This window comes from Salarias fasciatus, unplaced genomic scaffold (genome assembly GCF_902148845.1).
Source record: "Salarias fasciatus unplaced genomic scaffold, fSalaFa1.1, whole genome shotgun sequence".
Lineage (NCBI taxonomy): Eukaryota > Metazoa > Chordata > Actinopteri > Blenniiformes > Blenniidae > Salarias > Salarias fasciatus.
Window position 1 is genome coordinate 409,979 of NW_021941385.1, and position 16,226 is coordinate 426,204.

Consider the following 16,226-nt stretch of genomic DNA (forward strand, 5'->3'; position numbering starts at 1 on the left):
GTCCAGTGACAAGGACAGACTGCAGAGAGTCCAGAGACAGGGACAGACTACAGAGAGTCCAGAGATGAGGACAGACTGGAGAGAGTCCAGAGATGAGGACAGACTGGAGAGAGGCCAGAGACAGACTCTAGAGAGTCCAGAGACAAGGACAGACTGCAGAGAGTCCAGAGACAGGGACAGACTGTAGAGAGTCCAGAGATGAGGACAGACTGCAGAGAGTCCAGAGATGAGGACAGACTGTAGAGAGTCCAGAGATGAGGACAGACTGGAGAAAGGCCAGAGACAAGGACAGACTGTAGAGAGTCCAGAGACAAGGACAGACTGCAGAGAGTCCAGAGACAGGGACAGACTGTAGAGAGTCCAGAGATGAGGACAGACTGTAGAGAGTCCAGAGATGAGGGCAGACTGGAGAGAGGCCAGAGACAAGGACAGACTGTAGAGAGTCCAGAGACAAGGACAGACTGCAGAGAGTCCAGAAACAAGGACAGACTGTAGAGAGTCCAGAGACAAGGACAGACTACAGAGAGTCCAGAGATGAGGACAGACTGGAGAGAGGCCACAGAACGGGACACACTGCTGAGAGTCCAGAGACAGGGACAGACTGTAGAGAGTCCAGAGATGAGGACAGACTGAAGAGAGTCCAGAGATGAGGACAGACTGGAGAGAGGCCACAGAACGGGACAGACTGCAGAGAGTCCAGAGAAAGGGACAGACTGTAGAGAGTCCAGAGATGAGGACAGACTGCAGAGAGTCCAGAGACGAGGACAGACTGTAGAGATTCCAGAAACAAGGACAGGCTGCAGAGAGTCCAGACAAAGGGACAGACTGTAGAGAGTCCAGAGACAAGGACAGACTGCAGAGAGTCCAGAGACGAGGACAGACTGTAGAGATTCCAGAAACAAGGACAGACTGCAGAGAGTCCAGAGAAAGGGACAGACTGCAGAGAGTCCAGAGACAAGGACAGACTGTAGAGAGTCCAGAGACAAGTCCAGAGACAAGGACAGACTGCAGAGAGTCTAGAGACAAGGACAGACTGTAGAGCGTCCAGAGACAAGGACAGACTGCAGAGAGTCCAGAGACAAGGACAGACTGCAGAGAGTCTAGAGACAAGGACAGACTGTAGAGAGTCTAGAGACAAGGACAGACTGTAGAGCGTCCAGAGACAAGGACAGACTGTAGAGAGTCCAGAGACAAGGACAGACTGCAGAGAGTCCAGAGACAAGGACAGACTGCAGAGAGTCCAGAGACAAGGACAGACTGCAGAGAGTCCAAAGACAAGGACAGACTGCAGAGAGTCCAGAGAAAGGGACAGACTGTTTAGAGTCCAGAGACAAGGACAGACTGCAGAGAGTCCAGAGACAAGGACAGACTGCAGAGAGTCCAGAGACAAGGACAGACTGCAGAGAGTCCAGAGACAAGGACAGACTGCAGAGAGTCTAGAGACAAGGACAGACTGTAGAGAGTCTAGAGACAAGGACAGACTGTAGAGCGTCCCGAGATGAGGACAGACTGGAGAGAGGCCAGAGACACGGACAGACTGTGGAGAGTCCAGAGACAAGGACAGACTGCAGAGAGTCCAGGGAAAGGGACAGACTGTAGAGAGTCCAGAGACAAGGACAGACTGCAGAGAGTCCAGAGACAGGGACAGACTGTAGAGAGTCCAGAGACAAGGACAGACTGCAGAGAGTCCAGAGACAAGGACAGACCGCAGAGAGTCCAGGGAAAGGGACAGACTGTAGAGAGTCCAGAGACAAGGCCAGACTGCAGAGAGTCCAGAGACAAGGACAGACTGTAGAGAGTCCAGAGACAAGGACAGACTGCAGAGAGTCCAGAGAAAGGGACAGACTGTAGAGAGTCCAGAGACAAGGACAGACTGCAGAGAGTCCAGAGACAAGGACAGACTGTAGAGAGTCCAGAGAAAGGGACAGACTGTAGAGAGTCCAGAGAAAGGGACAGACTGTAGAGAGTCCCGAGACAAGGACAGACTGCAGAGAGTCCAGAGACAAGGACAGACTGCAGAGAGTCCAGAGACAAGGACAGACTGCAGAGAGTCCAGAGACAAGGACAGACCCGAGACAAGGACAGACTGCAGAGAGTCCAGAGACAGGGACAGAGTGTAGAGAGTCCAGAGACAAGGACAGACTGCAGAGAGTCCAGAGACAAGGACAGACTGCAGTGAGTCCAGAGACAAGGACAGACTGCTGAGAGTCCAGGGAAAGGGACAGACTGTCGAGAGTCCAGAGACAAGGACAGACTGTAGAGAATCCAGAGACAGGGACAGACTGCAGAGAGTCCAGAGACAAGGACAGACTGCAGAGAGTCCAGAGACAAGGACAGACTGCAGAGAGTCCAGAGACAAGGACAGACTGTAGAGAGTCCAGAGACAGGGACAGACTGCAGTGAGGCCAGAGACAAGGACAGACTGCAGAGAGTCCAGAGACAAGGACAGACTGCAGAGAGTCCAGAGAAAGGGACAGACTGTAGAGAGTCCCGAGACAAGGACAGACTGCAGAGAGTCCAGAGACAAGGACAGACTGCAGAGAGTCCAGAGACAAGGACAGACTGCAGAGAGTCCAAAGACAAGGACAGACTGCAGAGAGTCTAGAGAAAGGGACAGACTGCAGAGAGTCCAGAGATGAGGACAGACTGAAGAGAGTCCAGAGATGAAGACAGACTGGAGAGAGGCCAGAGAAAGGGACACACTGCAGAGAGTCCAGAGACAAGGACAGACTGCAGAGAGTCCAGAGACAAGGACAGACTGCAGAGAGTCTAGAGACAAGGACAGACTGTAGAGCGTCCAGAGACAAGGACAGACTGCAGAGAGTCCAGAGACAAGGACAGACTGCAGAGAGTCTAGAGACAAGGACAGACTGTAGAGAGTCCAGCGACAAGGACAGACTGTAGAGCGTCCAGAGACAAGGACAGACTGCAGAGAGTCTAGAGACAAGGACAGACTGTAGAGCGTCCCGAGATGAGGACAGACTGGAGAGAGGCCAGAGACACGGACAGACTGTGGAGAGTCCAGAGACAAGGACAGACTGCAGAGAGTCCAGAGACAAGGACAGACTGTAGAGAGTCCAGAGATGAGGACAGACTGGAGAGAGGCCAGAGACAAGGACAGACTGGAGAGAGGCCAGAGACAAGGACAGACTGTAGAGAGTCCAGAGACAAGGACAGACTGCAGAGAGTCCAGAGACAAGGACAGACTGTAGAGAGTCCAGAGACAAGGACAGACCACAGAGAGTCCAGGGAAAGGGACAGACTGTAGAGAGTCCAGAGACAAGGACAGACCGCAGAGAGTCCAGGGAAAGGGACAGACTGCAGAGAATCCAGAGACAGGGACAGACTGCAGAGAGTCCAGAGACAAGGACAGACTGCAGAGAGTCCAGAGACAAGGACAGACTGCAGAGAGGCCAGAGACAAGGACAGACTGGAGAGAGGCCAGAGACAAGGACAGACTGCAGAGAGTCCAGAGACAAGGACAGACTGTAGAGAGTCCAGAGACGAGGACAGACTGCAGAGAGTCCAGAGACAAGGACAGACTGCAGAGAGTCCAGAGACAAGGACAGACCCAAGACAAGGACAGACTGCAGAGAGTCCAGAGACAGGGACAGACTGCAGAGAGTCCAGGGAAAGGGACAGACTGTAGAGAGTCCAGAGACAAGGACAGACTGCAGAGAGTCCAGAGACAGGGACAGACTGTAGAGAGTCCAGAGACAAGGACAGACTGCAGAGAGTCCAGAGACAAGGACAGACCGCAGAGAGTCCAGGGAAAGGGACAGACTGTAGAGAGTCCAGAGACAAGGCCAGACTGCAGAGAGTCCAGAGACAAGGACAGACTGCAGAGAGTCCAGAGACAAGGACAGACCGCAGAGAGTCCAGGGAAAGGGACAGACTGTAGAGAGTCCAGAGACAAGGCCAGACTGCAGAGAGTCCAGAGACAAGGACAGACTGCAGAGAGTCTAGAGACAAGGACAGACCGCAGAGAGTCCAGAGAAAGGGACAGACTGTAGAGAGTCCAGAGACAAGGACAGACTGCAGAGAGTCCAGAGACAAGGACAGACTGTAGAGAGTCCAGAGAAAGGGACAGACTGTAGAGAGTCCCGAGACAAGGACAGACTGCAGAGAGTCCAGAGACAAGGACAGACTGCAGAGAGTCCAGAGACAAGGACAGACCCGAGACAAGGACAGACTGCAGAGAGTCCAGAGACAGGGACAGAGTGTAGAGAGTCCCGAGACAAGGACAGACTGTAGAGAATCCAGAGACAGGGACAGACTGCAGAGAGTCCAGAGACAAGGACAGACTGCAGAGAGGCCAGAAACAAGGACAGACTGCAGAGAGTCCAGAGACAAGGACAGACTGCAGAGAGTCCAGAGACAAGGACAGACTGCAGAGAGTCCAGAGACAAGGACAGACTGCAGAGAGTCCAGAGACAAGGACAGACTGCAGAGAGTCCAGAGACAAGGACAGACTGCAGAGAGTCCAGAGAAAGGGACAGACTGTAGAGAGTCCCGAGACAAGGACAGACTGCAGAGAGTCCAGAGACAAGGACAGACTGCAGAGAGTCCAGAGACAAGGACAGACTGCAGAGAGTCCAAAGACAAGGACAGACTGCAGAGAGTCTAGAGAAAGGGACAGACTGTAGAGAGTCCAGAGATGAAGACAGACTGGAGAGAGGCCAGAGAAAGGGACACACTGCAGAGAGTCCAGAGACAAGGACAGACTGCAGAGAGTCCAGAGACAAGGACAGACTGCAGAGAGTCTAGAGACAAGGACAGACTGTAGAGCGTCCAGAGACAAGGACAGACTGCAGAGAGTCCAGAGACAAGGACAGACTGCAGAGAGTCTAGAGACAAGGACAGACTGTAGAGCGTCCAGAGACAAGGACAGACTGCAGAGAGTCCAGAGACAAGGACAGACTGCAGAGAGTCTAGAGACAAGGACAGACTGTAGAGCGTCCCGAGATGAGGACAGACTGGAGAGAGGCCAGAGACACGGACAGACTGTGGAGAGTCCAGAGACAAGGACAGACTGCAGAGAGTCCAGAGACAAGGACAGACTGTAGAGAGTCCAGAGATGAGGACAGACTGGAGAGAGGCCAGAGACAAGGACAGACTGGAGAGAGGCCAGAGACAAGGACAGACTGTAGAGAGTCCAGAGACAAGGACAGACTGCAGAGAGTCCAGAGACAAGGACAGACTGTAGAGAGTCCAGAGACAAGGACAGACCGCAGAGAGTCCAGGGAAAGGGACAGACTGTAGAGAGTCCAGAGACAAGGACAGACTGCAGAGAGTCCAGAGACAAGGACAGACTGCAGAGAGGCCAGAGACAAGGACAGACTGGAGAGAGTCCAGAGACAAGGACAGACTGTAGAGAGTCCAGAGACGAGGACAGACTGCAGAGAGTCCAGAGACAAGGACAGACTGCAGAGAGTCCAGAGACAAGGACAGACCCAAGACAAGGACAGACTGCAGAGAGTCCAGAGACAGGGACAGACTGCAGAGAGTCCAGGGAAAGGGACAGACTGCAGAGAGTCCAGAGACAAGGACAGACTGAAGAGAGTCCAGAGACAAGGACAGACTGCAGAGAGTCCAGAGACAAGGACAGACTGCAGAGAGTCCAGAGACAAGGACAGACTGCAGAGAGTCCAGAGACAAGGAAAGACTGCAGAGAGTCCAGAGAAAGGGACAGACTGTAGACAGTCCAGAGATGAGGACAGACTGCAGAGAGTCCAGAGACAAGGACAGACTGCAGAGAGTCCAGAGACAAGGAAAGACTGCAGAGAGTCCAGAGACAGGGACAGACTGCAGAGTCCAGAGACAAGGACAGACTGTAGAGAGTCCAGGGAAAGGGACAGACTGTAGAGAGTCCCGAGACAAGGACAGACTCTGGAGGATCGTAAGTCCATCTGACTAACTAACTAACTAATTAATATGACGTGTTAACGTGCATCGTTAAGTTTCATTTCTCGAAGCAGCGGCTGCAGTCAAAGTTACAGTGTTGTGTTTCAGCTTTCTGCATTATGTAGCTAACGTTAGCGGAGCTGTTTCCCTCCAGTCACACTGTGTTGGTGCTTATAGGTAACGGTACTGGTTCGGCTGCTTTATGCTCCCATAAACAGGAAGACGTGGCATCTCTTTATACATCTACTCCGCTGCTGCTCCGGACAGCTCTCGGCCTCACCGTCTCTGTGCAGACCTCGGGCGCAGCACAGCATGCAGATATTATTTACGGCAGTGTGTTGCTCTCGCTGCTTTAAGAAAATAAACAAACAAACAAACACAAAAAAAAACGACAGGAAACACTGACTTGCTCACCATAGTCCGTGACTGCACTAATATATAATGTGTGCCTTTTCAAAATCACTGTGGTAATATTTCAGTATGCATTCTGCTTTATCCGTCTGTTTTTCAGGTTAAAGCAAACTGAACAACAGTCACTTAAAAAGAGTTAGTCAATGTCTTCAGTATTTGACTTCTTTGGACTTTGTGTTTATTTAAGAGCGATTCATTTATTTATTATCTATTTATTTTTACTTGGGCTGCTGAACATGCACATTGTTTCACTGTAGTGCGTACAGAAATACCTCGTTCATGTTCACACTTGATGATGCCTGCCTAAAAGATATGACTGTTCAATCAATTTCAAGTTGGTTTTTTTTTAACTTTAAAGCTGGTGTCCAGAGTTTCCGCCTTTTCCAACGTATGAATCATTTTTCAACAGAGCTTAAATGTGTCAGTCTGGTTGATACTTTACTATAATATTAGCATAAAACAATATAAAAATGTATTTATGAGCCCCGCCTTCGTCTCATAGACCCCCATGTTATCCGAAAAAGTGCCGGTCAGCTTCAGCCAATAGAGTTCGAGCTTCCGCCTTGTCGTGTTGTCAGTCAAAGTGTGGAGCAGCCAGAGAGCACGGCGCTCGCCCAGCAGAGGAGAGTTAGCTCTGCAGCAGATATATCCACTGTCTGCTGAACATCCACCGGAAACAGCTCAACATGGAGGATGCTGCAGGACTGGAGGCTCTCATTTTCACCCCACGGATAATAGCGTGCACAATTAAAGGGGCGTGGCTTGGTCGCTCATGAAAGCAGAGGGAGGGCGGAAAAAACCTCTCTCTTTTAAAACTCCGGACACGAGCTTTAATAAACAAAGTATTTGGATAACTGTTCAGAAGTGTTTTTGTGAATTAATAATCGTCAACCAAAAAATAATCGCTATTTGCTAGAGTAGCTGAAAAAATTAATCGTTAGACTAATCGACTAATCGTAAAGACAGTCGATAGATTAATCGAGAGAAAAATAATCGTTTGGGACAGCCCTACTTGGGACGCCTCGAAGCTGACGCTTGTGACGCTTCAAGCACGACGCTTGACACCGGGTGGTCACAAAGCTCGCGACGCTCTTGATGCACGTCAGTTAATTGGCGCTGGAGGCTGATTTCTGTTTCCTGCTCTGGCGGATCGCATCAGGAGAGCGGCTCGGCTTTATTTGTTAAATAAAGCTAGACCGCGTCGTCGTCGGAAAAGTGGCTATTGGCTGCTCTGCTCCTCTCTGCTCTGCCTGCAGCAGGGGGCGCTGCTGAGACTGACCGCTGTGAGCGCTTTGGGACGGGGGAGGGGCTCACGCAGCACCCGCTGCTCATGGACGACAGCAGCGAGACGTCCTGTCACGTCTCCAGAGCACCAGAGGAGGTTGCTAGATTTGTCGCTAGTTGCTTTTGACAAAAAAACGTCGCCAAGAGGCTTTGGAAAGTCGCCAGATTTAGCGAGAAAGTCGTCAAGTTAGCAACACTGGCTGGTTGGCCCGCATCGGTGCTGGATCACTCGTAGTGACGTAGCACCGGAGGGATCGTCTCTGATTGGTTGACGCTCAGCGGCAGCGCGTCGAAAGTTCAGTTTTCCCAACTCTCAAAAAGCGGCGCTCACGACGCTCCTGACGCCGGGGACGAGCGTCGTGGGCGTCGACGCTCGAAACGCTGGAAAGGCGACGCTCATGATGCTCCTGATGCGCCGCCCCGCCGCCCGCCGCTCCACGCCGCTCGTCCACCAGAGACTTTGCATAGAAAAGCGCCGCTCACGACGCTTGCGACGCGTCCGGTGTGAACGCACCATAAACAAGATGGCGGAGATGCCGAATCCTGCCTACAGCACCTTTAAAGAATGTGCTCTATGATTAATAAACTAAGGTGAGAGTGAACATTAACAACTTAACAAAACAGAAAAACAATCAAAAGAAAAATGTGACAAATGGCACACTCACACACTCCTGCAGCCACTCACTCCCAGCATGCACCGAGAGAAAATAGAGAGAGAGAGAGAATTGCCTGAAAATGAAAGACCCTCAATAACCAAAAGTAAGCTTAAAACAGAAAAAAACAATTGCATGAAAGAGATACCACTTCACAGTGCTCTTCTGTAGGCCCGCACTCACAAAAAATGAAATTCACTTTTCACACTTGACATGTTGGAACTTATTTATTTAAATAGAACATGTATATTATTTCCACATTATTATAATTTGCTTTATATACTTCATATGCAGCATGCTCACTGCTGAGATGGCATTTTGTTTCAATAGATCATTACCTTCATTACTTGAATGCTTGAGCACTTTATACTGTATGTGCATGGTACAAACATTTAATTAAACAACCATTAGTCCTCTTAAAGTAATACAGGTAGTGACTGACCAAGTCCCGCTTCTCTGCACATCGCATCTGTGCTTTATGACACTGGAGCAAAAATGATGAACTTCAGAGTTGAAGTTTGTGTCTTGAAAATTAATCTTTTATTCATTGTTTTTTTTAAATGCTTTAGTCTTTATCCAAAAACAAGCATCAAAGTGGAATGTACATTAAGCAACATACTATTTTAATGGGCCATTTTCACAGCTCCACTACTTCCTGAAATTAACTGTGCACATTCATTTCCTGTCTTGCATTATTGGCCAAAATGATAAATCCAGGTGTGTCTTGTTGCAGCAGTCTAAACCAGACACACCTGGATTAATCAGTTTGGCCAATAATGTAAGACAGGAAATGAATGTGCACAGTTAACTTCAGGAAGTAGTGAAGCTGTGAAAATACCCCATTACACTACTACTGTGCTCCTCAATACAGTTCCGATATGCCCTCTGGTGGCACGAAGCATATGTAGCTGGTTCAAACTAACAGAAAAAAGCCATAGCTCAGCTGAGTTTACAACCAAACCAAAGTGCTGAAGAGAAATCTGTTGTGAAGACTCTGACACGTTCAGAATATCTGACCACCTGAGTTGAAATATGGCCTTAAGCTCGAACCACCACGCTGGGGTTTAGCACTTTCCAGAAATAAATCAACCTGGAAATGCAATTAACACATGAATATCACTGGCACTCATCACCTGACCAAGCAGCAGTTCAAATCAAAGACCTTCTGTTTTGAAGTTATATTAACTGTAATTTAGGGTTAGTAATTTAGAGCACTCACAACTTTGAAGTTGTTGTTCAACTTTTGGTAAGAAATTAAAAAAAAACATGAACGTTTTTTCATTCCTTACATCTGACAGTCAATTTTGTTTGACCAGCAAACTGAGTTTCTCAAGCAGCAACAGTGCAGAAAATATGTCCTTTAGATAGAGAAGAAGCAAACGCAAAAAAAAACAAAATGGACACAGACACTAATCATCTATCAGTCAATGCAGCACTGTGCATCCATTCAATAACATACAGGACGCAGAGCATGGAGCAGATCAGCAGCCATCTTTCAAACATGTTACTGCAGATTATGTTGATTCATGAGCATCTCTTTCTAACTCAGGCAGTGTCAGTGTAATTAATGAAGTATATTTATTTGTAACACAGTGATGTAAAGATGTTAATGTTCTTAAACTTGTAATCACTCTTGTCACAACATACACAATATTGTAAGCTGGATGGATGAAACAACAATCCTCAGCGTAAGCAAAAGTGGGGTGGTTGAAAGGTGGCAAGGTAAAATGAAGTGCAGCGATTAGAATCACCACAGGCGACCATCCAGTTGACCTTTGAATCCACTCCCGCTGTGGCCTGCCCCATACAGTACTGAGTCCACCGAGGTCTGCAGATGGCTTCAGCAGCGGACTGCACTATACGATGGTACGAAAGAAGAGGCAACCCCTTCCGCAACAGACTCCGTTCTGTCGTGGGAAGCAAAATTGTCTGGTGCATCTCACATCGTCGCTGACAGGAGGCCGATTGATTTGGGACTGTTCAGGCGTACCTCCGTACCGGCCAGTCTGCCACAGTCCACAGAAAAGTGTCAACATGTTTCATCTTATGAAAAAATAACCTCTTGTGTCACACACTCAGAGATGAAAGAGAATTCTCATTTACAGTGCAATTTTACAAGACAATAAATTACAGTAGTAAAATGACCACTAAGACTAATGTCTTGATCATGACGACGGCCAACCAGCTGCACTGAAGAAATGCATTCCCCAGAAATAATCACAGGTAAAATTAGATTTCCCTCTTCCAACAAAAATCTGCTGAAGCAAACAAAACCTGAAACCTGAAAAGAAGCAAACAGAAACATTTCCAAGAGCATGCCAAACGTGTACTCTTGTTGCAGTGAGCAGTAAATAGTTTGTTTTCTTTCCAATTTTTGAAACAATCACCTGAAAACGCGTTTTGAAAATGTGTGTTTATCTGATGCTTTTCTAGAAAAATTAAGAAAAACTCTGAAAGATATTTGGGGTACAGAGTGTGAAACTGGTGTGAAACTCAGACAGAACGTGTTCTCCTGCCACACAGAGAAGACTGGTGGCCCAGACGTGGCTGTGGGTCGTTTTCGTCTTCAGTGTTGGAGCAGAACTCGAAATCTCTCCTGGGTAAACGCTCTTCTCTGGTCTCCAAAATTAATATTGCATCTTTTAATAGAGTCCGTAATATTAATAAAACATGCAGAACATGGGTAACATTCCACATTCATTTGGATACTTGTCTTGTTGATGAACACATACTGGGCTGTTACTGATTCACTGCTTCACTCCAGTTCCCCATCTGATCAGTATGAGTACCGGAGAGGCTGGACGCTTTCGGGGTGCGTCTTCCTCTTAAGCCACCTCTGGTTCCAGTCTGCAGACCTGCTCCACCATCCTGGGCCAGCTGAATCTTGAAGGCTTCTCTCAGGTTTTGAGCTCGGACCGCTTTGCTATGAATCTCCTCCACGACTCGACTTGGGAACCAGCCTCTCTCGCCATCATGGAGCCTTTCACCCATCATCCAGCCTGGGATAAAAAGAGATCACATTCTGTAACAACGCTGAAGATTCCAGCCACAAGCCTCCTTTTTATTTCTGTTCTGTAATTACAAACAGAAGCAGTAATCCACACCATCAGTTGTTCTCTCAAGAAGGCTCATAACATCCGCCATCTCAGTCGAAAGTTCATCAGGTTCCTGAGCTGTGTATGACTGAATGCACTGCACCTGTGGAGAGTCTGAACAACAATCATGGAGTCACATCTCCAGTCTGCAAAGCCCAGACAGTCTGAAGCAGAAAAAACAGAGAGCAAAAAAAGTTAAGAGAAAAACACTGTTGAACAGACACTGAGAGAAGCAGCAACATGCTCCTGTTTTTGAAATAAGGCATTTTCATTCATTCATTCTCTACTGCTTCTCCCTTTCGGGGTGGCGGGCGGCTGGAGCCAATCCCAGCTGCTGTGGGCGAAGGCGGGGTGGAGCTGGACAGCTGGACAGCTGGACAGGTCTCCAGGCTGTCGCAGGGCGGACATGTACAGACGTACAACCATTCACACCGAGGGGCAATTCAGGGTGACCAATTAACCTGACATGCATGTTTTTGGACAGTGGGAGGAAGCCGGAGAACCCAGAGAGAACACACACACACACACACACACACACACACACACACAGGGAGAACATGCAAACTCCACACAGAAAGGCCCTGAGCCCCGGCCGGGATTTGAACCCAGGATGTTCTTGCTGTGGGGCATAAGCGCTGACCACTGCACCACCGTGTGGCATTTTCTGATTTTAGCAAAGCAGCACACATGAGAATTAACAATAGATGATTTTTTTTTTTTTTTGGAGAAGTGCAATTAATCAGCCACACAAACCTCCCTGCCTGTTTTCTCCCTGTGTCTGCACAAGTTTAATCCTAAATACAACTGTGAACAACCTCAGTAACACACATCTAACATATCTGTGGGCAGAAACAGCAAAAAGACTGAAGAGTTCAGGAAAAGAGCAAGAATTTCGGGCATGTGCTGACACACTCGCCATTCAATCAAAAACAAGACGTGATTGTCAGAAGAGAGTAGACAAGTACGGCCAGGAGACACTGAACATGGAGAATGATTCTGAGTCACCCCACTCGTCTGGATGTGGAGGAGTAGCGGCTGCACCAACACAGTCCTGCACATCCCTTTTCCTTTCATTATCAGAGTCAAGAACCAAACCTAAAGGAAGATGTAGCACAATCCAAGGAGTCAGTTTATGGAACAAGCTTGACTGTAAAATTAAAATGTCTCAGTCTATTTACACTTTCAAGAAATGTTTAAAAGAACAATTATTAAAAAGATATGATGCTACTTAATTAACTATTGAAATTATTATATGTTGATTTTGATTATGTTGATTTTGTAAAGATCTTCTTGTGAAATATTTGTGTTTCTAATCAACTCTTGATGTAAACTATTGTTTTGTCAATTATTTTGTGTTGGTCGGGGCAGACACGATAAGTTTTACTTCTTTCTGCTCCTTTTCATTTTTTTTTTCAAAGAATGAAATAAATAAATAATGAATGAATGAATGAATGCATCCCCAGACTGAAGGTACTCAGGGCGAATCTCGTCCACCCCCGGTGCCTTGTCACCGAGGAGCTGACCGACCACCTCGGTGGCTTCAGCTTGGTGATGGACGAGTCCTCCTCTGAGACCTCAGTCCTCCTCTGAGACCTCAGTCCTCTTCTGAGACCTCAGTCCACCTCTGAGACCTCAGTCCTCCTCTGAGACCTCAGCCTCTGCTTCCTCCACAGAAGACGGGATTGAGGAGGTCCTTCCTTCCACCACCTGATAATGTCCCCAGGGGAGGTCGGCAGCTCGTTTTGCCTCAAGAGAGGAAACCTCCTGAGATGCTGGATGGTTTGGCAGAGACCTTGAGACCACAATGGAAGTGGAGAACATGGTCCACTCAGTCTCCCCCAGGACCTGGGAGAAGCTCTCCCGGAGGTGGAAATCGGAAAGGCTGCTGATAGAGGGAGGGTTCTGCCAGACGTTCCCTACAGACCCTCCAGACTTGTTTGGGCCTGCCAAGTCTGTCCAGGCTTGTCTCGTGTCCAAGACACGAGACAAGAGGTCAGATGACAGAACAATAATGTCGACAGTACTAACGTAGATTGTGGTCCCAGGGTGTTTTTAATTCAGAATTGGTTGATTCTGAATTAAGCAATTCAGAATTATATTCATGATCTTGGTGTTTACATGGGGAAAACCAGGTAAACCTGTCTTTCGCGCCAGGGTCTGTGAAGCGTTCTGATTGGACGGGGTGGCCATGAGATCTCCAGGAAGTAAACAGTGTTTTTCTCTTCTCTCTTTCTCAATTAACTTTGACGCTGCAGCTTTGAAAATGTCCTGGTTGAGCGCTCGCCGATCCACTCGTTTCATTATATCCAATTCCTATACAACTGCCGTTAAATATATCGTCTCCATACGAGTCACAACGCGGACTGCGGGCCGGCATCTTGGAATATTGCGTCATCACGACAGAACAGAACGACCAGAATGAAGTCGTCTAATTAGCAGATAATTCTGCTTCTGAAAGAGAATCAACCCGCCAGTCTGTTCAGGTTAAAATTTCATTCTGAATAAAGTTTTTAGGCATTTAAATGGTCATTTTAGAGTTGAATTAGGCTTTATTAGGATTTATAGAGGAATAAAAAGTCCCATGTAAACACACAGATTGTCCAACGGATTTTTAGAATTTCACCAAGTGACACAATTCACACAGAGTTGGCTATTGCCAACTGGCAACTGGCTCTGCCAGAAATCCTTCCTGGTTTTTGTTGCAGCAACAGTGTTGCTTTAGTCCTAGATGAAATGTTTGAATTCTTCAAATCTTTGGAGAATAATTGTCTCCTCTGTGGTTACGGAAACTGCTCCACAGGATCTGTGATTGGTCAGGCCAGGTCAGATTCCACCCTTTTCATGAGCACATGTACTGATCAAAATTGGAACTGTTTGAATTGAATTACCAAGTTGATAACCTGCTTTGTGGGACGTAGATTGTCTGGGTGAGTCAATTCAGAAATCAAGAGGTGGTGGGCTGTTAATCCAGCTGCATAGTACAGGCCTCTGCTGAAGTAAAAGGAACATGACAGGATTGGAGTGACATTTTTCTCACCTGCTTGGTGGGCACTGGTCGACATGAAGCGTGTACGGCGGTTAGGAGTGAGTGCACATATCCATCGAAGCTTATCACTCCTATCCACAAAATACCACTGATTAGAAAACAATGCTCCTCATGCAGTAAAGAAAAAATCTGGTACAGTTAAACTGTGTTCAAGTTGTTTTAATAACTTGAACTTGATAACACAAGTGAGGACTTCTAAAGGGCGAGGTGTAATAATAGTGTCTACTTTCTATGTTTGATTCAGATGAAACAATATGCATTGAGGTCGTTAATATGGTCAAGAATGAGGTGGACTTGAAGGGCAGCAGAGAAATCTGTATGTCAAAACTGCAGTGCAGTCTGACCCAAATTTGTTAACGTGAAAATATCAGACATCAGACTGAAAGCACACAGACTTGACCAAAGTCCAAAGGCCAGTCCAGTCTAAAGCCCAGCCCTGCACCAACAGGGTCTTTGTAGTACCACTACCAAGACACTGTGACCATGTGTAAACTTCCATTGGTGAACATTTGGCTCATTTAATGTGCTGCAGTGATCTAAAACTTCAAGGCCAAAGTCGGAACTCTTGATATACTGCAAGGGGGGCAAAAACCTGAAACAACAAGGCAACAGGGACTTGAACAAAACATTTGAAGAAACTTAAGTACTTAATTGAGGATTTGTCATTATTGAAGAGAAAGAAAATGTTGTTAACGTTTTGGTTTCAAAATTTGTTTCTCTAATGATTTTTGCAATAAAGCTGCATTGTGATGTTTTTATAATGTGAAAATAGCAGTCGAGGTGTTAGTCTTTCATAAGAGTAGAAGCAGAAAAGAAGCAGAAAAAAAAGCCCTGATGAGTAGGAAAACAACAACGGTCGTGACGCCGCCCGGTATTGCGCAGCCGGGGCCCCAACCTGAAGCGGATTACAGTCAGGCACCAATCCAAGTCATCCCTGGCCAACTCGGCACCTCCCCCGGCGGGATATTGTCAAATCAGCATCAAGCCAAATTGGCATCTAGCCTCGCCGGGGGGGGGGGGGGGGGGGGGGGGGGGGGGTGGGGGGGTGGAGTGGGTGCTCTCAAGTGGCCGAGTTGGTCGGTGCCGACTTGACTGAAAGCTGCTTACCAACTTGGCCAAAAGCCTCTTTTTTTTTGTAATCACGATGCCGGCTGCGGCGCGACAATTTGCACAGTTTTATGACGATCTGTTTGAACCGAGTACCTTAGCTACGAGTTGCTAAAGTGCCGAGATGGCCAGGGCCGACATGGATTGGTGCCGACCTAACTGTATCCCCCTGGAGCCAGGCCTGGGGTTGGGGCTTGTAAGCGAGCGCCTGGTGGCCGGGCCTTTATCCACGGGGCCCGGCCGGGCTCAGCCCGAAGGGACAACGTGGGTCTGACCTCCGGTGGGCTCATCACCCACCAAGGGAACCGTAGGGGGTCACCTCGTTGGCGGGGAAGGAGCCCGAGCTTGTGAGGGAGGTTAAGAGGTACCGGCTAGATATAGTCGGGCTCACCTCCACACACAGCCTGGGCTCTGGAACCCAATCTCTCGAGAAGGGCTGGACTCTCCACTTGTCTGGCGTTGCCCGAGGTGAGAGGCGGCGGGCTGGTGTGGGCTTGTAACCTCACAGCTCAGCTCAGGTTGGAGTTCACCTAATAAATTTTACTATCAATAGTAATAATTACTATCTATTTTTGAGTCCAAAATAGATTTTTATTTGCACAGGTGACCTTATTCTTTGCGCAACATTTTTTTCTGTGCTCAAAATTTCACATAACGCTCTCGGGATTTTGGTACAAAAGGTACACAATTGTTTTTGCTGCGACCGAAAGTGAACCGAAAGGCGAT

General features: G+C 47.8%; 1 protein-coding gene across 1 annotated transcript in view; it reads right to left on the reverse strand.

Annotated features, from left to right (window-relative positions):
* Positions 1 to 8,476: 8,476 nt before the first annotated feature.
* Positions 8,477 to 16,226, reverse strand: part of LOC115385423 (ephexin-1-like) — a 38,213-nt gene continuing 30,463 nt past the window's right edge. Inside the window, exons 13-15 of the mRNA XM_030087413.1 lie at positions 14,385 to 14,464; positions 11,357 to 11,461; positions 8,477 to 11,251 (exon numbers count right to left, since the gene is read on the reverse strand). Coding sequence (XP_029943273.1) covers positions 10,992 to 11,251; positions 11,357 to 11,461; positions 14,385 to 14,464 — 445 coding nt within the window. The 3' untranslated portion in view covers positions 8,477 to 10,991. The remainder of the gene's footprint in view (positions 11,252 to 11,356; positions 11,462 to 14,384; positions 14,465 to 16,226) is intronic.